Genomic DNA, 21,019 nt, shown 5'->3' with positions numbered 1-21,019 from the left:
GGAGGAGCCACAGATGAAGGAAGAGTCAAGGAGAGGCTTTGGTAGAAGTTGGGGACAAGGAGGAGGCAACCTGCTAAGACCGTGGCAGAAAAAAAGGGCTCGATCTGTTCAGGCCGTAGCTAGGTGCAAATGAAAAGAGGCCAAAGGCAAAAGCCAAGCATGATTTTCCAAGAGCCTCTCTCTGGGGGGGAGTTTTTCTGCCATGTGCTTTGCTGGAGGGGATAATTGCACAATGTATGAGAAGGAGCAGAAGCAAAACAGGAAACTGAGCCCTGTCCTTTCAAAACAAGCCAGTTTTCCTAGATAGTAGGCAGGCTCTTGGTCGACCGCAAGCTGTGCTTTCTGTCAGTAGTGAGGAGCTTGTGTTGATCCATGTTAAGCCTGTGCTGGAGGCAACGGTGCTCTGCCATCTCCTCGTGGCATCGCCTTGATCTCCTCTCTCATCCCTAAGAGAGGCAGCCATTGTTCATACTAAAGTGCCATTTTTGCTCTTGAAGCCAACGGCGTCGAATGCCGGGCCCTGTGGCTTATCCTTGACCCGAAGGGAAAGTCGGTTGATCTGGGGGGAGACCGAAATAAGGTCAACCGCTACTGGTCACCCCAAAGCATGGCCCTCCCCTCAAATCAATCAATCAGAATAGAGATGGAAGGGACCTTGGAGATCTCCTAGTCCACCCCCCTGCTCAAGCAGGAGACCCTACACTATTTCAGACAAGGGACTGTCCAGCCTCTTCTCTTTTTTTTTTAACAATAGATTTTTATGGTTTTCCACCAGTACAAATCTTAGTTAAATTTTCAACAGCTTTTGCGTCAGCATATAATATTATCTTACATTCCCATCATCTAGTCGTACATATCATTAATACATATTACCTTTATTTACAATTACTTCTTTTTCATCTTTAACCGTTTTGTCTATTCATTTATACATTATATATCACTTTCTTTAGAATTTTCTTATATTCATCCTTTCTAATTCTTATCTCTCTTTTTTAGCCACATGTACCATCTATGTCAAACTGAGTAGTATTCAGATTCTTCTTTTTCTCTTATTTTTAGTGTGAGCATGTCCGTTTCAGCAAAGTCTGCTATTTTTTGTAAAATTAATTCTTCTGTTGGGACCATATGTTCTTTCCACACTTGTGGATAGGCTATTCTGACCGCTGTCAATATGTGTAACATTAAGTATTTTATCTTTTTACTGTCCAGTCTCTTCTTAAAAGCATCATCCAGTGATGAAGGAAACCCGCAACTTCTGAAGGCAAGCTGTTCCACTGGTTGATTATTCTGTTAGGAAATTTCTCCTTAGTTCTCGGTTGCTTCTGTCCTTGGTTGGTTTCCATCCATTGCTTCTTGTCTTTCCTTCTCATGCTTTGGAAAATACATTGACCCTCTCCTCTTAGTAGCAGCCCTTCAAATACTGGAATATCATGTCCCCTTCTTTACTCTAGACCAGGCAAACCCAATTCCTGCAACCATTCGTTGTATGTTTTAGTCTCCAGGTCTTTAATCGTCCTAGTTGCTCTTCTTTGCACTTTTTCCAAAGTCTCAACATATTTTTTGTAATGTGGTGACCAAAATGGGATGCAGTCTTCCAGGTGTGGCCTTACTAAGGCTTTATAAAGCGGTACTAATACTTCACATGACTTTCATTCTGTGCCTCTGTTTATACAACCGAGGATTGTATTAAACACGGCTGGCTCATGTTTAAGTGATCGTCCACTAGGACTCCAAGGTCTCTCTCCACAGTTACTGTTTTTGTGCCAGGTTTCACCTAATCTATACTTGCACCTTTGGTTTTCCCTGCCTGAGTATAACACCTTGCTCTTCTCCACATTAAATGTTATGTAGTTAGCGAGGGCCCAGTGTTCAAGTCTGTCAAGATCATTTTGATCCTGAGCTTGTCTTCTGGGGTGTTGGCTATTCCTGCCAGCTAAGTGTCACCTGCAAATTTGATGAGTTCCCCTTTTATTCCCTCATCTAAGTCATTAGTGAAGATATGGAGGAGTCTAGGGGGGGTCTTCTCCTCAAGGACCATCCTGGGGTGGGGACACAAAGGAGTCTGGCTTTTCCACCTAGCCCTCTCTCTGTGCACCTGCCGTTTCCCATCCCAGCTGCAGAAAGACCCAAGTGCTCCCTCTGTGGCCGAATAAGAGAATAGCAGAGAGGGGTGGGACATTGGAGGTCTTCTATCTAGTTCAACCCCCTGCATCAGCAGGAGACCGTAAACCATTTCAGATAAATGGCTGTCCAATCTCTTCTTGAAAACCTTCAGTGATGAAGCATCCACAACTTTTGGAGGCGAGCCCTTCCACTGATTAATTGTTCTCATTGACAGGAAATTCCTCCTTAGTTCTTGGTTGGATCTCTCCGTGATGAGTGATCAATTGATTCTTCTTCTGCCTTTAGACGTTTTGGAGAATTGGTTGAGTCCCTCTTCTGTGGGGAGCTCCCACCTCCACATAAATCACATGGCAGGTAATGGGCAGAGGGCTGAGCTCGAGTGGCCTGAACTGAAAGAGCTTTCTGGCTTCTCCCATAGCCCAGGAACCGTGGGCATCAGGATGCACCAGGGGTGTGCAGAAGGTGCTTCGAGCAGCAAGGATTTATTGCTCTTGCAGCCCCTCATACCTGCTCACCAACAGGGCAACCTGATTAGGGATTAAAGTAGATATCACTTAAATACTTTGCAACCATAATTCAGTGATCTCACCCTGATCCTGATCCTCCTCCTTCTCCTTCTTGCAAGCCGTTCCACTGGTTAATTGTTCTCACTGTTAGGAAGTTTCTGTTCTGACCCAGGCTTCATAAACCATAATTATTCACAAACTTGCTTTAAAAACAAAACCTATTTTATTGCAACACTGGGAATTGTTTCCATTCCCAGCCGGAATTAATCTCAAACAGTCCCCCAAGATAAGCACATACCTTTCAGTTCTGTGGCATGCTGCCAAAAACAGAAATATCGAATTAACTAGAAAAGAAACTGACCAAAGTACAAGAAAAACCAACCAAAGTACAAAGAGCTTCAAGGATGACTCGGAACCGATCAAGCTACTTTGCCTCCTGCAAAGGTTTCGCCATCTTTGCTTGTCCTTTATTCCTTATGGGAGAAGCAATCACCTCCCAGCCTTACTCCCGAGTCACCCCTTTTGTTTCAGCTGCTCTCATCTTCTAGCAGCTCTGTGCACACGCACACTGGGGACAGGCTCCCCTGGGTCCTCTGCCTCGCTGCTCCCAGACTCTGAAGGCTCCAAAGGCAGCATCCCACTCCCAGATGGTCCTGGCCCCATCCCTGCATCGGACACAGAACCCTTGTCAAAGTCTTCTCCAGAGTACCTGACTGGTCCCCGTTCTTCCCCACTGTCCGATTCTGTTGCCGTCTGCACCGGCTGCTGGCAAACCACAACAGTTTCTCCTTAGTTCTAGGTTGCTTCTCTCCTTGATTCCATCCATGGTTTCTTTTCTTGCCTTTTGGTGCAGTTTGGCCCCCTCGTCTTTGTAGAAGCCCCTTAGATATTGGAAGACTGCTGTCATGTCACCCCTACTTTTTACTAGACATACCCAATTCTTGCAATCATTCTTCATATGTTTTAGCCTCCAGCCCGCTAAATCTTTCTGTATCTAATCTCACTCAGCTAAATAAAGTATTCAATTCAATTCACTTCTGCTACATTCTCTGCTACTGTTCTCAGGTCAGCCTGTGCTCAATGTCCGGGCCACCCCACACAACGAGAAGAGCTTCCAGCTGTGGTGGGATCCTCCAAGGACCCCAGCGACTGGCTACATCATTGAGTGGCACCAAGTGACCTCTGCAGCAAGAGACCGCAACTTTGGGTGGCAAAAGCTACCGAACGGAAGCATCAGAGAAATCCTGATCCAAGGTGATCTACTCCCAGGGGAAGGAGGAGGGGGCACCCTTGGGGAGCGAAGGCAAATCTCTCTGACATTTGTCAGGCCAAAGTTTCCCAACTTGGCTACACAACTTTGGTCAGATCTGAACCAGGAGGATTCATCCTGTTGCTTTGTTAACATTGTCTTCCCTTCAAACGTTGCTTTTACCTACAATCAATTGTAGGTAAAAGCAAGCAGCTTAATAGGTGGGAATAGGGAATGTATCCCCCCCCCCCACTCCAGACCTTCAATCAGTACTAATCCCTGCCCCTTCTCTGTTTCAGAAAACATCAAACCTTTCCAGCGCTACAACATCTCTGTTTACCCCCTCTACAGAGACCGAGTTGGGGTACCGCAGTCCATAGAAGCTTACACACGGCAAAAAGGTGCATCTTCAGCTCAGCATCCATCCAAATCAGAATGGTTTTCAATCAAAAATGTCCTTGGTTTGAATTTTATATTAGGGGGGCGGGGAAGCTGGGTAATTTCCAATCGTCCCTGGAGGTATTGTTGTTCTAGGAATGGGTTGTAAAGAAAAATAGCAATGCAAATTAAACCTGATAATCAACTTAAATTCCAACATTATAATAATGTAAGCATTCTATCTTCCCTTTTGACTGCTGTTAGCAGAGGATGGCATGATGAGGAACTCTTAGTAAGTAGTCAGTTGACTCAGGCAGAACTTTTTGCTCATCCAGTTTTAAACTTTTGGAGGGGTGACCAGAAGCGCTTCAGAAGCAACCAAGGTGATTGAGGGCCTGGAGGCTAAAGCTTATGAAAACCAGGAATTGGGTAGGCCTAGTCTAGGGAAAAGAAGGACTAGAGGTGACCTGACAGCAGTCTTCCAATATTTGAGGGGCTGCCACAAAGAAGAAGAGGGTCAACCTGTTGCCCAAAGCACCTGAGGGCAGGACGAGAAGCAACAGATGGAAACTAAGCAAGCAGATTAGCAACCTAGAACCTAAGGAGAAATTTCCCTGCACTGAGAACAATTAACCAATGAAATGGTTTACCAGAAGTTGTGAATGCTCCATCACTGGAGATTTTTAAGAAGAGTCTGGACAGCCATTTGTCTGAAATGGTATAAAGTCTCTTGCTTGGGCAGGAGCTTGGACTACACAAGACCTCCAAGGTCCCTTCCAGCTCTTCTATTCTGCTCATGGCAAGATGAAGTCTAGTCTCTTCTGTTTGCCCAATGGGTCCACCCACCCTCAGCATACTCTTCACTTTGACCAGGGTTGATGCTCCTCTGATTCCTTCCTGTCTCCACAGCTCCAACCAACAGCCCAGAAGTACATCCCCAAAACATTGGGGTGTCCACAGCCGAGGTTTGGTGGAATCCTCTCCCTATTGAAGACCGGAATGGGTTCATCACTGGCTATACTCTCTTCTGGATCACTCGGGATGAAGAACCTAGAAGTATGTTTGGCCCCTCCCTGAAATTATCGGCGTAGTAGATGATTTACCCCCTCCCCAAATCAGGCAACCCCTTCATCAGTTGCTGAAACTGGATTTCAGCTAAGAAGAGAGCAGCCACTGCCTCCAAGAGAAGTTCTGTCCCCTTTTGTCTGATGGACCTAGAGCAGGTGTCTCCAACATTGACAACTTGAAGACTTGTGGACTTCAACTCCCAGAATTCCCTAGCTAGCATGGAGTTCGCAAGTTTTAAAGTTGTCAAGTTTGGAGACCCCTGAAATGAAATGGGATGAATCAGTCTATCTTTCCCTCTTATCAAGAAGGCTTACAGGGCTGCTTCTATATGTTTATATCTCTTTAGAAATAAACTCAGAAATCTTCCCTCCATCCTCTGCAATAAAAAATTACTTTCGAGCTTCTGACACCAAGACATCTAAAGCTGTGTGAATTGTGCAATAATCTGCAAACCACACATTTCTCGTCAGAACAAATAACGAGGAGCGTGGAGAAAGAGGGGAGAAGGCCGATTGCTTAGAAATCCTCGGCACACGGCACCAGTCAAGATAGCTTGGCTTATTCACCCCAGGAATACACTCCAAATGAATAAGCAGACGACCCTCGGTGCTTCAGGGATGAACATATTTCATGCAATCAAGTTGATTTAAACCAATTTACGCCTCCTCTGGCATTGATCAATTTAAAGAGGAAGTTGCAAAAGATTTCCCCCTCCATAACCTGCTTACTAAATTGTTTGCAACATGTATAAACATGCTGTACTTGATAGCAATGTATTTAAAGAGCAGGAAGAAACTGAATTTTGCTTTTCAAAAAGTGAACTAGGAAGCACAATGGCTCAGTGGTTAAGATGCTGAGCTTGTCAGCTGGAAAGCTGATGATCTGGGTTCTAGATTCGAGCACCAGGCAATGGGGTGAATTCCCATTCTTTGTCCCAACTCCTGCCAAGCTAGCAGTTTGAAAGCATGCAAATGCAAGTAAATAAATAGGTACCATTTAAGTGGGAATTTAACAGTGTTCTGGGTGCCTTTGACATGTAGCCATGCTAGACAGATGACCACAGAAAGGCTCTCCAGAAAACACTGGCTCCTCGGTGAAGAAACGGAGATGAATAATGTCTCCTAGAGTTGGACATGACTGGACAAGGGAAACATTTACCTTTACGAAGTTGGATCTTTCTTTTCAAAAAGTGAACTCAGAGGAAAAGCAGCAGATGAAAGCAACTTAGTCCAAATAAAAATATCTTCAGGCTAACGCAGGGGTCTCCATCCTTGGCAACTTTAAGCCTCGAGGACTTCAATTCCCAGAATTCCCCAGCCAGCAAAGCCAAAGTTGGAGACCCCTGGTCTAATGAGCAGGAAATGGGGTAGAAAAAGTTTGCAAGGAGGAGCATTGGGGAAGCAGCATAGGGAAGAAGGAGGCCGAGGAGTCTGGAGCCAGGAGTCATAAGGGGCCATACCAGGCATCCCACCCTCCCTTTGCCCTGGGCATTTGACATGCCTGGAGCCAAGGGTAAGAAAGAGACAAGCTGCACTCTTTTTGATAATAACTGATTTGACAGTAAAAACCTGTACTGAATATTTCTAGATAGTGAGATGGGCGGTATGTAAATTTAATAAATAGATAAGCGAGCAGCTTGGGTCATTAATATTAGAAGAGAAAGAATAGCGTCTTCTAGATATGTTAGAAGATACTAACGAGTATGGCATTGCCAGTGGTTAAGGGTGATAGGAATTGATTTTAACAGATGATTTCCTGGAGTGCTAGAGGTTGCCCTATCTTTCCAAGACTTTGCCGCCCGAGGTGCTGTTCATGCCACCCCAATCACCACAAGCAGAGAGAGAAAAGCCTTTAGGAGGAGTCTGAAGAATAAAAGGAGGCCTCCCATCATTACTGTTCGGCTGCCCTCCTTTTGGCTTCTGAAACGATAACAAAGCGTTGCCCACTTTTTTCTCCAGGTTGTGCTGTGAACGCTTCCGTAAACAACCTGACCATCTCAGGTCTTCGGCCTTCCAAGATGTACAGCCTGCATCTCATGACCTCTACAATGGGTGGGAGCACCAATGGGACCAGCCTTGCGATCACCACCAAGGACATGGGTAAGGAAAATCCTGGCCATTTAGGGGTTGGAAGTTAACTAAGGCCATGGAAATGAAAAGCCAGAATCATTAGGCCTATGAGTCAATAAGCCATTTGAGAGTGTAGGATTTTCCCAGAGGTGTAAAGGGTGCAAGTAGTCCTTCACGTACAACTACAATTGGGGCCCTATCTTGGTCGTTGAGCAAAGGGATCGTTAGAGACATTACATGGCCATTTCTCTCCATGACTGCTACCCCAGCACTCCTGGTTGTGATGGTTAAATAATCTTGTAGGTGGTTTAGCAGAGTCCTGGGTAATCAGTCCCCAGCCTGATCCTGCAGTACAGCTCTCACTGGGCTTGGATAGGAGGCCTGGGGCCTTCCGCAGTCTGGACCATTTGCCACCACCTGCAGCATTCTTGCGGTGCTTTGGACACCTCATTCTCCAAATCAAGGAAGGCTTGGAAAATCTGGCTGGAATTGCTGAAGGTCCTGGGCCCGGGTTCAGCCCCAGCCTTGATGCTGCCCAGTGGTGGGATTCACCCTTTTTTATCACCAGTCCTATGAGAGACGCTATGGACAAATCTTGCAGGTCTGCGTGTGTTTCTTCGTCCCTCCCTTTCTCCTCATGTGAACTAAAGAAAGTCGTTCTCTCACGGCCCCCACTGCCTGCCTGATTAGATTAACAGAGTTTGGACTTTGTAGGTCACTCAAGCAGGAGACCCTACACCAGGGATGTGAAACTTAAGGCCTGGGGGCCGGATTCAGCCCATGGGGTGCTTAGATCTGGACCAGGGTGCTGCCGTGAAAACAGCGATGGACCAGCCCGCTGTGCCTCTGCCAGCAAAAATGGAGCTCAGGAGGGCCATGCACGACCCTTGCGAGCTCCGCTTTCACTGGCAGAGGGTTGCAGGACACCATCCCAGCTGAAAACTGAGCTCACGCAAGTTCTGCTTTTGCTGGCAGAGGGTTGCAGGAAGCCGTTGCAGCCAAAAATGGAGCTCAGGAGCCTGTTTTCACTGGCAGAGTACTTGGGCCACCACCTCCGACACAAGTGTCATCATACTGGCCACGTCCACCCGGCCCTCTAGGATAAAACACAACCCTGATGTGGCCCTCAATAAAATTGAGTTTGACACCCCTGCCCTACACCATCTCTGACCAATGGCAGTCCGGTCTCTTCTTGAAAGCTTCCAGTGATGAAGCTCCCACAACTTCTGAAGGCAACTTCTCTTCCATGGGTTGAGTGTTCTTACTCCTTATTTCCAGGTTGAATCTCTCCCTGATCGGTTTCCATCCATTATTCCTTGTCTGGCCTTCGGGTGCCTTGGAAAATAGCTTGACTCTCTTCCTCTCTTTGGCAGCCCCTCAAGTATTGGAAGGCTGCTCTCCTGTCTCACCTGGTCCTTATTTTCACGAGACTAGCCAGGCCCAGTTCCTGTACATTTTTAATACAGTATATATTGATAAATATAACTGGTACAAACAAAAGCTTTTGTGGGGGTGTCCTCGCCAATTCTACCAGTTCAGCCCGGTTCAGCCAAACTGGTAGCTCCAAAGATCATCTGGGAGCAAACCAGTTTGCTCCGATAATCAGCTGCTGGGCCCACCTGCTCGCCCCGGCTCCACACTGACCTTTATTTCCTGCTTTTGACACTCAGCTGCATTGCCTGGCACAGCGGATTGCCGTGCATCAGCTGTCAAAGAAACAGGGAGAGTCCAGGAGTGCAGAAGGTTAGTAGGAAAACCTCTGCGTGTGCAGCAAATTGTGGGTGTGTGCACATAGCACGCCCACCAAGCCACACCCTCTGTAAACCAATTTGAATCCTACCTCTGGGGGTCCTTCATAATTTTTAAAAGTGAGAAGGAATCCTGAGAGTAAAAAGCTTAACAAAAACAGATTACAGAATGGTTGGCTAAAGATGGCTCACGGTTCTAATTCAGTGCCCCATAACAATGCCCCCCTTTCCTCCCTTCCCCATGTGCCTGGCTCACTTGAATGGGAGAGTCAGTCGTAGCCTGATCCTCCCATTCTCCTGGTGCTTTTCAGCAGGGTCTCCACACCTGGCCACTTGAAGACTTGGAGACTGGCTGGCTGGCGAATGCCAAGAGTTGAAGTCCCCAAGTCTTAAAGTGGCCAAGTTTGGAGAGGCCTGCTTTTGAGAAATGTTGGGAGGCATCAGAAATTCACAAAACTGAAGCCTGCTCATCCTGTTGTCTTCCAAAGCATTTTTATATTGTTGTTCTTACTGTGAAAGAAGCAAACAAGATTATATTTTTTCTCCCTGAATATTCCAAAGAGATAGCATCCTTGAAGAGTTATGGAATTTTTTCCATAGCTGTTATCTGCGGACTCTCAGGCTCAAAGGAAGAGTTAGTTGGGGCCAATTCCTCTGGGGCTTCCTACTCACATCCATCAGTTGTTACAAGCCCATCTGTGTAAACACTAATAGTCCTTGACTTACAACAATTCGTCTACTGACTGTTCAAAGTTACAACGGCACTGAAAAAAGTGACTTGTGTCTGTTTTTCACACTTTATGACTTGCAACAATCCCACGGTCATATGATCAAGATTCAGATGCCTGACAACTGGCTCAAAGACCAGCAGACACAACAATTCAGCCCGTTGGCTCTGGACACACATGCTCTGAACTGGGCCCACTGCAATGTTCCACTTTTACTTCCATATGTGGAAGACGATCACATCCAACACTTTGCTCTCTCTCTCTTCCAGAATACCTGGACATCACCATTGTGTACTTACTCATTGGGCTGCTCTTGGCCATGGTTATTGGCATGGTCATCTGCTTTCAGAAGAGCAAAAGGTATGTGGAGAAGCAAGTCAGAAGCTGCAGAGCGTCGCTTTGGCACCTGAGTTTAGATTCCCACAGACAAGCGCAGGAGGCAGCAGGGTGCAAGCCAGAGGCAGAGCAGGAAAAAAATTGTACAGCAACAAAGGTGGAGGAGGGCAAAGACCATAGCTGCGTAAGACCTTTGGATCCCTTTGGAGGTGAAGATGGAAGGTGGCAGCAGAGAGGAGGGGACCAGTCCTTCTTTGAAAGAGAGTGAGATGGCACTCCTGAACTTCACTCCCACATGCTCTCTGGGTGGGGTGGGGGGTTGTCAACCCATGCCAGAACATCTCCCTGTTTCATGGGGTACTTAGGGTTAGCCAAGTCCTAGAAGGAAAGGATAACAGCGTAGGGAAGGGGTCCCCAAACTTGGCAACTTTAAGACTTGTGGACTTCAATTTGCAGGATTCTTTGGCCAGCTATGCTGACCGGAGAATTCTGGAAGTTGAAAACCACAAGTCTAAAAGTTCCCAAGTTTGGAAACCTCTGGCATAGGGGAAGGGAGCATCCTGATGTTTCGTTCAAACTGAAATCAACTCCTCTTTACATCCAATCATGAAACAAGGTAAGGGGGAGTTTAGGAGAGGCTCCAATAATGAACAGAAACTGGTGCCACAATTTAGGGGGAAGCACTAAATGCCCCTAAATGTTCTCAAGAATTTATCTAAAAGCTAAAAATAAAATAAAATGCTAGTAAAAACAAAAGAATACTTGTCAAATCACAGGTCATATGTGCGACCCAGAATGTATAAAGACCCCAAACTTACTCAGTTACATACACACATAGACTCCCACTTTTATTACTTTATAAGTAATTTGAGGCAGCAAACATACGGAATAGCCCGTCCTACTCCTGTTTTCCACACAACAAAAGCCATAGGAGCAGAGTTGGTCTGAGAGAAGTGACTGTGAGAGAGTGACTTTAGATGATGATGATATAGATCAGGTGTGGGGAATGGCTGCCTCAGGAATTCTGGGAGTTGAAGTCCACAGGTCATAAAAGGGCCATAGATCCCCACACCTGACATAGATTATGATATAGAGAGTGTGTGTGTGTGTTGCAGATTGTGTGAAGGCAAGATCCAAAACTCATATGTATGCAGGGATGGTATTCTACCGGTTCTATAGAACTGGTTGTTATGATTCTGCACAGTTCAGAGAACTGGCAAATTGTGACCCTGGCTGGCCCTGCTGCCCCTCCCTGCTTGCCCCTCCCCTCCCAGTCAGTCCTTATCGCGCTTGTGCGACATTGCTGATTGCGTTCTCCCCCACCCAGTCACTCCTTAAGGCATTCCTTTTTTTCCTCCCAATGATCAGCTGTTTCGATGATCAGCTGTGTTGGGATCCCCCTTGCTGTCTTACTGCTTCGCCCAGGAGGCTTCCCTGAGGCCCAGGAGGCAAAAAGGGGTGTGCAAGGGGAAGTGGGGGGGAGCAGGTGGTTGCTGTGCCCTCCCCCTATGTTCCATTTTTTGCCTTCCTGGGCCCCAGAGAAGCTTCCTGGGAGCAAAACAGCCCCCCCCCCGCCCCCCGGAGGCTTCACTGAAGCCCAGGAAGCAAAAAGAAATGGCAGGATGCTGAAAAAAAGCCACACCCACCCAGTCACATGGCCATGCCCACCTAGCCATGCCCATAGAACCAGTTGTTAAAAAAAATTGAATCCCACCCCTGTATGTATGAGTTTATGCGTGTGTATGACAGGATTTCCCTCCTAAACAACTACTTCTCCTGAGAGGAAATGCCCTGACCCATGTTCCAGACATCTGTGTTGATTAGACAAGAGCAGAACAGGGAATGGCCCATATCAGGGCACAGAGCTTGACTCCCCTCCGGCCATCAGAGCTCCAGACTAACCGGCTGCTTCTCTCTCCTTCTGTCCTCTCCAACTCTCCCCCAGGATGAAGACGCAGTTCTGGCCCAGTGTCCCTGACCCGGCCAACAGCAGTCTGGGCAAGTGGGCCCCCGCTGTTCTGCAGGAGGTAAATCTGGAAGCCACCGAGGCAAACGGCTGCTCTTCCTTCTGCAGCAGCAGCAGCTGCCGCTTTACAAACCTTCCACCCAGCCGGTTGTATCAGCACCGGGAGCGACCCTGCCCACTTCCATTTGCTGGATTTGCAAAATTTGTGCGTCCTGATTGACAGCTCAATTAACCCCGTTTTCTGGGTTCATACAACACGCTGAGCCACAAACTAATTACTTGAGCTGTGTTCATACAAAATACTGGGCATTGACTATCATTCAGTGCTGATGAGTTTTGCATACAGAAATAATCAGGGTATCTACAAGTAAAATACAGGCCAGTTCAGTTGCAAAGCAGAGTTTGCATACTAGGCTAGAGATGCTTTATTTCAGTTTATTTATGCGTGTGTATCCAGTCCTTTCTCGGGAGGTTAAGTGGAGTCCTTTCCTTCTACTCTTATAATGTCTGCATGAAGCAGGCTGGCTGAGAGAGAGCAAGCGATTCTCATCTTCAGTAAGAACTGGAGACGCCCCAGTTTCCCCAGGGAACCCTGTCTGTTGAAGACTTGCTCACTGGTATAGCCAGAGAGTTACGTAGTGGCTGCAATTGGGACCATCCCTGCAATTGCTAAATGGAAAATCATGTGACCATGACAGACTTATGACCTGATTTCTTGTTTGGTCGCTAAATGGAACATTACATGACCACAACTTATACATTTATTTATTCATATCCCACCTTTATCATTTCTACAAATAATTCAAAGTGGGGGACATACCTAAGACTCGTTTCTCCTCCGATTTTCCCCACCACATCCCGGTGAGGTGAGGTGAGGTGAGAAAGAGTTGACTGGCCCAAAGTTTCCCCACCTGCTTCCATGCCTAAGGTGGGACTAGAACTCACCACTTCCTGGTGATTGGGCTACAGTCACCCAGCTGGCTGGCTTTCGTGGCTAAGGAAGGACTTGAACTCACAGACTCCCACTTTCTAGCCAACTATATTCATCACTAGATCAAACTGGCTTTTATTTCTGTTAACTTCGCTCATGGCAAGCTAGTGGTGTAGCACACAAATAGCCCTCGTGTGAGCATTGCACGAGGACAGGTCACAAAACTGTCTGGTCTACTGTTGTAACTTCAGACAGTCATTAAATAAGGCAGTCAGTAAACAAGGACTACCTGTAAAGCCTTCCTGCCCCGTGATAGATAGGAGATGCTGGAAATGAATTGCCCCAACCGAAGGTGTACAAGGACGGAACCCCACACACACAGCGACACACACAGCGACACACACCTCCTTTGCCCTCAGCCAGGACCAGGTTTCCGTAGTGGCCGCCCTCCCATCATTCATCGTCCCTTCTCCTGCCTTTTTTCCACAGGAGACTCTGCAGGCCCCCAAGGCGTGTGAGCTCAGCCCCATCATCGTTTCTGCCATCCTCGTGATTGAAGCAGACGAGAAGAAGTGCCTCTCCTGTGGGAAAAGCGAGCCCAGCCCAGCCGTGGAGGACAGTCCGGCAGCCCCCTCTGACTCCGGGGCCCATGAAGCCAAAGGAGCTGCGCCAACTGGGGGCCCAGGGCCAACCTCCTACATCAACAACCCAGAGCCTGTTCAGTATGCCAAGGTGCTGGGGGGCAGCTACCTCACCCAGCAGGAAGCCTCCTCGCCCACCATCTACGTACGCTCCAGCTCCAGGCAGCCTCTGCTCCGCAGCCTGACCCCCAGCCCAAAGCCCTACAAGAACCTCTGGTTCCACAGTGACCAGCCCGAGCAAGCCCCCCCCTCCAGCTTCCAAGAGGAGACGGTTTTCCTGGATGGGGCCCTGCTTGATTTCCCATTGCTGCAGGGGCTCAAAATTGATGGCGATGAAGACCTCTGCAACTTCCGACAGCTATAAGGACCCAGCTGGAGTCTCAGGGCTGCACAAGGGAGTGGACTACTCTTCTTTGGATTCTTCTCTTCTTCCTTCCGCTCCCTGAGAGGCCTGGCCAGCCACTATTTTGTGTTTTGGGCTGTGAGGGGGCCAGGAAGGTGGAAAAGGTAGGCAGGGTTCCCAGGGCAGAGTCACATTTCTCCAGACTCGGAAGCAGCCACGCTTTAGTTTAGAGCGGGGGGGTCACCAAACTTGGGACTTACGACTTGTGGACTTCAACTCCCAGAATTCCTCAGCCAGCCATGAAGTTGAAGTCCGCAAGTCTTAAAGTTCTAAGTTTGGAGACCCCAAGATTGGAGGGGAGCAGGAGGCCATCTCAGGGAGGGTGTGAGTGTTGGATTTTCATTTCTGCTTCAGAAGCTGCCAGAGGCACCTAGGTGACCTGAGAGAGTCTCCAGGGATGGGAACCAGCCTATCTGGAGGTGCTAGGAAGAAGCGCGGAGATAGGTAAAAATTAGGTGTCTTAACACATTGAACAGCTTCAAAATACAAATGCTGCAGCACTCCCAAACTGCAGAGTCTAGCACATGGTGCTGCAAGGGCTGTAGATGCAGCCCTATTCAGAGTTTTACAGCGTTAATTCAGCGCCAGAAAAATAAACACAGATGGCTGATGCTTGTCTTTATAAACATAATAAGTAGATTTTACAAACCAGTTGTAGATCTCTCCAACAGGGAGCAAACTCAAATAGAAACATGTTGCAAGTTCAGAGCAGAGCTCCAGTCTTCAGCAAGCAAGCAAGTTAGTTTCTGTTTTACTTTAGTTCAGCAGGCAAGCCAGAGGAGAGAAGCCGTTTCACTTTCCACAGACAGACTCGGAGCTCAATACAGATTCAGAACTTAATACAGAGCCACACCTAGGCTACTTCTAGTTTCAGTTTCCAAACAGTCCTCATTGGCTGACTTAGTTGCTATGTCTATTCATTGGCTGACCTTGTTACCAGGCTCTACTCCAGCTCATGAATATATTCTGACAAGCCCAGTGGCTGTAAGTTCCCCACCGCCACTTTTGCGTCATCTTTTGGCAACTGTTAGACCTGCTCAGTCCTGCTGAATATCCTCCGTTCTCACGAGTTCTGCTCTGTTCCGAATAGATGAGCCACAAGCCTCCCCTGTAGAATGGACATCCCCAGCTGCCAGGCTGATGATGCTACCTGGTTGGGTAAATGTCTGTGGGCAAATAAGCCCACAGCTCAGAGAGTACCAAGGACTCCACAGTTCAACCTTGAGCTGCAAATTCTATTGATACTTCCAATATTTACTGAACTCCCCAGTCCGGAATCCCAAAAGACAGCAGAGCTCAGCTACCTTGGCAGGAAGAGCCACGTCTCCATTACTTTGGTACAATTTTGGCTACTGGTTAAGTCAGTGAGGGTCTTCTGCTACCCAGGATCAGGGGGACCCTTCCCTAAACCAGAGGTCTCCAAACTTGGCCACTTTAAGACTTGTGGACTTCAGCTCCCAGCATTCTCCAGCCAGTATAGCCAGCACGAGTTGAAGTTCACAAGTCTTAAAGTGGCCAAATTTGGGGACCCCTGCCCTAAACTGCCAAACGTCAGCAGAAGAACTCTCTCCCCTATTGAAATGATGTAGTTGCTTGTGGAGAAGCACCAGCCAAGAAAGAGCCACAGCTCAGCATGATCCCTGATAAAGGAAGGAGTAGAAGGAAGCAATGGGCGTGGAGAAGGGTGAGGAAGAAGTAGTGGTTTCCTGGCAGTCTACGGCTGTTGTTATGATGTACTTTGACTGGCTTGCAATGAGGACTGTCAAAGACACGGGTCGGTTGCAGAAGGACTCCAAGGAATGGTGAAGAGTAAGGCCCCTGTGGAGAACTCCCTCATCCCTTCAAAGTGCTTTTTCCACCACTGCTGCTATTATTTATCATGTATATAAAACACTGTACATTAAAGGTGCTCTTGGATTGTCCTCAATTGAGGAAAACTTATTCTTGTCTTCCCGTTACATAGCTACAAATTAGTTGACACGTCACTGGTTTACATAGATTTTCATGGCTGCTCATATCACCCTAGTGACTTTGGGCAACAAAATATTAAAATATCAACCACAAGAACCAACTGATACACAAAGCCTAAAATAGTGTCCCTCCTCCCAAACTTTCTGGCTTTGGGGGTGGGGGAGGGAGGGGAGGGAGAGGACTTGGCTCCATGCAAGCAGCAGGCATGAGTGCTATGTTTGTGTGAGCGGAGGTGGGGGGCACGCACATGTGCGTATGATGGTCCATTTTGTCTGCCACAGCGGTGAGAGCCTGCCGCTTATGAAAATGGAGCTGTGTGCACAAAGACACACCCGCTGTCTGCAGGGCCCGGTTCCAAGTGGGACACCTGGCCTAAAAAGACCACAAAGGTAAAAAAAACAAATCCAATGAATTAGAAGTGCCCTGCAGGCTCCAGTTACTGTTCCCATTCCCACTCTTGAAAGCAGAATCCGATCTTGAAAGCTTGTCCGAAGACTCAGCAGACCAAGGCTAAAGTGGGGCTCAGGGACTGGTGTCCCGGGGGGCAGGTACTGCTACAGGGAAGGTTTGTTTTCTGGTCCCTGGGGGGCGTTCTTTAACTGACACTATGTCACAGGGGATACACCAGAATATTTTGGGTAATACTACAGCATTTACCAACACCCAACCCCTATCCAAGGGAGATGGGCAATTAAGAAATATAAATAAATACATACATTCCCAATGGACCAATAAATGTGTGAAGGAGGTTTATATATTTTTTAAATAGGATAGAAGCTTCATCCTGCAAAAATTTCCATTGGAATTCAGTTTGCTTCTATTTAATCCTTCAGTGACTGATACTTTTAGCCACTGTATCTTCGAAGCTATGACTATATTAGCCAGGCAAAATCTTAGTTTTCTGTATAATTCCTAACTCTTTTTTGCAATTTGCAGCGCAAATATTTTTAAGCTTTCCATTTGGTCTGCAGTCCTCTGTTATTATCTGTCGGTGCTCAATTTAATCCACACTCATTTCAGCACTAGGGGGAGCTGCAGTCCCACCATTCGCTGTGTAGCCCAGGTGGAAAACCTTTAGGATGCTTTTAGGATGAATTGACTTGAGTTGATAAGGCTGTTTGATAAAAAGAACCATAGAAGAATTCTGCGTGTGTTTGGTGGTCAGCGCCAGATCCATCTTGATTCAGATTCAGGGCTGCCACCACAGGGGACGGGCAAGCTGTGGGAACGGGAGAGCGATGAAGGGAGTAGAAAGCCACAACGTTCTTTCGCCAGAAATCAAGGACCACTTGCTGGAGTTTGGTGGGGAGTGACTGGAATTGGCGGGAGTTCAGAAATGAGGCGGATTGGCCAATGTGACTGAGGAGTCATAAATTGGGGCAGGGTGTGAGTTTTAGTGTGGAGGGGGGAAATGCGGGAATTCAGATTCAGGTTTGCCCCAGATGTGCCAACATGACTTCTCTAATAAATTCTTACTTTGACGGCTTTTGTCTCCGAGTTTTGAATCAGGATGGAGAGTTTAGTTGGAACACTGACAGCAGTTGTTAAAATTAGTCACAGGTTGTTAATTGAATCTGGTTTCCCCATTGACTTTGCTTGTCAGAAAGTTACTTTGATGGACTTTGTCTTGGAGTTTTGAATCGCATGGAGAATTTAATTGGAATGCTGACATTTGGTTTCTTTGCAGAATATTTCTTCCGTGAGATATGAATTCCCGTAGTCCCAAAGAATGGATTGTCATGATGATGCTTTCAAGTATTTATGTAAGTGAGGAACTCAGAGTCAGCTGCCGTGGTGGTAACAAGCACAATTGCTTGTGGTTCTGCCCACAGATGCTGTCATGTGGCCTGAACTCTGAGTTCAGCATCACCTTTTGGCTCCTTGAGGCATCCTTAGCAATCACTGTGCCCCATTCCCCCCACCCCGCATTGGACTAAGTCTCAAAAGTCTCCATCAACAAATAGGGTAGAAATCCAACTGGTTGGTTTGTCTGTCTTACCTCTGTAGTAAATCTAGCCTTAAATCAGGAGCTTTGCAGAAGATAAGCCATGTTCACAATAGTAGCAAACCAATCAGAAGAGTCTGAGAGTATATCTACGAAGATTCTCAAGCATCCAGATCATGGATGTCCCAAAGGTGCTTTTTCCAAAAGGCAACTAGACTCTCTTGGAGTTTTAGAACATAGAATAACAGGGTTGGAAGGGACCTTGGAGGTCTTCTAGTCCAACCCCCTGCTCAAGCAGAAGATGCTACATCATTCTGGACAAATGGCTGTCCAATTTCTCTTAAAAACCTCCAATGAGGCCACAAGAGGAGAGAGCAAGATCGGTGGTGCAGGACTGCTGCAGCTCCTCAATTATTGGAAGACTGCTATCATGTCGTTCTCCCACCCCAGTCTCTAGACTGGCCAAACCAAATTTCTGCAACCCTGTTCTTTTTTTTTTTCAATCTCCAGGCCTTTAATCATCTTAAGTTGCTCTCCTTTGCACTTTTTTCAAAGCCTCAACATCTTTTTTGTAATATGGTGACCAAAACTGGATGACGTATTGCAGGTGAGGCCTTACTAAGGCTTTATAAAGGGTATAAAGACTCCTGTCTTGGGCAGGGAGGTCAAGACCTCCAAAATCCCTTCCGGGCCTGTGATTCTATGATTCCAGATGAGATTCCCCCACCCCAAAAAATTGTCTTCTAAAAGCATTGTTTTATTGAGCTTTATTGTGCTGTACATAAAAAGGGGGGCTTAATCATACAGCCCAGTGAAGGATAAGGATTAGGTGAAAAAGACATCAGCCCTAGAATGTTTGCCCACCCATGATTTCTTTTTGACAACCCCATGTTGACTTCTAGTAATCGTCTTGCTCGTTTTTGGGTACTCACAAATCTACTGCTTGATTATCCTTTCTGGGATCTTCCCAGGTGTTGATGTCAGGTTGCTTGGTCTGTGGTTTCTTGGATCTGTTCCCTCCCCCCGTTTGAAGATTGGAACCACATCAGCCCTTTTCTAGTCTCCTGGTAGCCTCATGACTACCATATTTGTTCCATCTGCCTTTCCAGTGAATATATCTGATTCCATTATCATTTCAGTCTATTATTGTTAAACCATCTTTAAAAATATTTATTTACTATTATTTATTTTGTTTTTTACCTTCTCCATCCTGAAGTCAGAGAATGTGGGACTCGTAACACCTCCCAGCCTCTTGTCTCAGGGGCCTTCGATGTGGCTTCTTCCCAAGTGACCCACCCCTCCAAAGGGGATAAAAAGGACTGAAGTGATGCCCCTGAGTGCAGGCCTTTCTTCCCTTACTCCTTCTGTGCAAGGAGGTATCCAACTCACAGGCATTTCTGCACTCTAGCACTGAAATTGAACCAGGAGAGGAGGCTGGTGGCCATGGAGAACGTTGCTTCTCCATTCCAGCCTTCTACTTAAAACATACCTAGAATCTAGTCATTCTTCACTTTCGTCTTTTTTCTTCTTTAAAGCCCCTTTGTCCATGTAAACAGGACATCTGTGGGCAGAATGGGCCCCTTCGCCCACACCCTCCAGCCACAGCCATTGGACAGCGAGCGTTCAGATTCAGCCGAAACTCTGCCGGGGGCATTTCTCCGAAACCAATGGACCTCTGGTTTCCCCCCACCCCCAGCACGGGAGCTTCGCTGAGGGACCACTGTACTCCAGCGATTCACCCCAAGGCCAAGCCATCACACCTCAAGGCTCTGAGGGGTGGGTCTCTCCTGAGGCCATGGAGGCGCTGGCCGGCAAGCAGGGTGGCAGTAGTGAGATGCTCACCTCAGGGTCAGGCCCTCTGTGAAGATGCTGAGGGGGCTGCGTTGGCAGGCAGTGGCATTTCTCTCTCACACACACACACACGCACACACACTCTCTCTCTCTGCTGGCAACCCTTCTCTGTGGGAAGGGGATCGTCACACATATACAGACACAACCACTAATGCAGTCGTCCTCATCCCCCCACCACGCCTTCACGGAAGGCCCAATCCTGGGCCAAGCATTTTGCTTCTGCTGCTGCCCCACTTGCCACTCCCCCCCCCATGGCTCAGGAGAGGCCCACCCGTCAGAGCCCCAATTGGCTGCCTGCTTTTCCTTGGGGCGAATCGGTGGAGTACGATGGTCGCTCAGTGAAGCATCTGTGATGAGAGACGCAGAAGGTGGAGGGCTGGGGGTCCATCTGCATTGGAGAAACGCCAGCAAGAGGCTCAGCTGAGTCTGAACACTCGCTGTCGATTGGCTGTGACTGGAAGGCGGGGCTGAAGGGGGCGCAAGCATGCGGTGGAGGCAAAACGTCCTAGCCCAGAGGTGTCAAACTCAAGGCCCAGGGGCCAGATCCAGCCTGCGGGGTGCTTAAATCTGGCCTGTGGAAACATCAAAGGACCAACCCCCAGTGCCTCTGCCAGTGAAAACAGAGCTCCAGGGTGCCCCCACTCCAACCTCTGCTTTTGCTGGCAGAGGGCTGCATCAGGCCACAACCTCTGAGGTCAAACACAACCCCGATGCGGCCCTCCATGAAATGGAGTGTCAGGATTCCAGCAGTTACCCCCAATTAAATTATGAGTCTTGAGCCAAACTTCTGAAACGTCAAAAGGATTTATTGTCCGGCACTGCCTGGGGGTAGCCGACTCTGAGACACATCATTCATTGTCACCCTTGACTCTGATTATCCCTCCCACCCCACCTCCTGGGCGTATCATAATTCATGTTCTCCAAGGAGAGACATCCATAGCCCAGAGTCATCCATCATGCTCTCCAGTTAGAATTTTGCATGGCAGAAACTTACGTCACCTAGTTACTATCTTTGAAAAACTACTTATGGAATGCACTTTCGATTTCCAAGCTGCCCCACTTCTCCCTCCTCCCTTTCTGTTGGCAACTCTAAAAAGACCATAGA

At 47.5% G+C, this 21,019-nt stretch overlaps 1 protein-coding gene across 2 annotated transcripts in view; it reads left to right on the top strand.

Annotated features, from left to right (window-relative positions):
- The window catches only part of CSF3R (colony stimulating factor 3 receptor), a 43,754-nt gene extending 27,673 nt beyond the window's left edge, over positions 1–16,081 (top strand). For both annotated transcript variants that reach the window (XM_087939525.1, XM_026702822.2), the window contains exons 10-16: positions 3,696–3,884; positions 4,179–4,280; positions 5,167–5,313; positions 7,284–7,424; positions 10,140–10,230; positions 12,152–12,233; positions 13,593–16,081. In XM_087939525.1, the coding sequence (XP_087795651.1) occupies positions 3,696–3,884; positions 4,179–4,280; positions 5,167–5,313; positions 7,284–7,424; positions 10,140–10,230; positions 12,152–12,233; positions 13,593–14,108 (1,268 nt within the window). In that variant the 3' untranslated portion in view covers positions 14,109–16,081. The remainder of the gene's footprint in view (positions 1–3,695; positions 3,885–4,178; positions 4,281–5,166; positions 5,314–7,283; positions 7,425–10,139; positions 10,231–12,151; positions 12,234–13,592) is intronic.
- The last annotated feature ends 4,938 nt before the right edge of the window (positions 16,082–21,019 follow it).

The sequence above is a fragment of the Pseudonaja textilis genome, chromosome 10, assembly GCF_049901715.1.
Source record: "Pseudonaja textilis isolate UNSWEBS1 chromosome 10, rPseTex1.2, whole genome shotgun sequence".
Lineage (NCBI taxonomy): Eukaryota > Metazoa > Chordata > Lepidosauria > Squamata > Elapidae > Pseudonaja > Pseudonaja textilis.
Note: the sequence above shows the minus strand (reverse complement) of the source record. Positions and strands in the feature narration are given on the sequence as shown.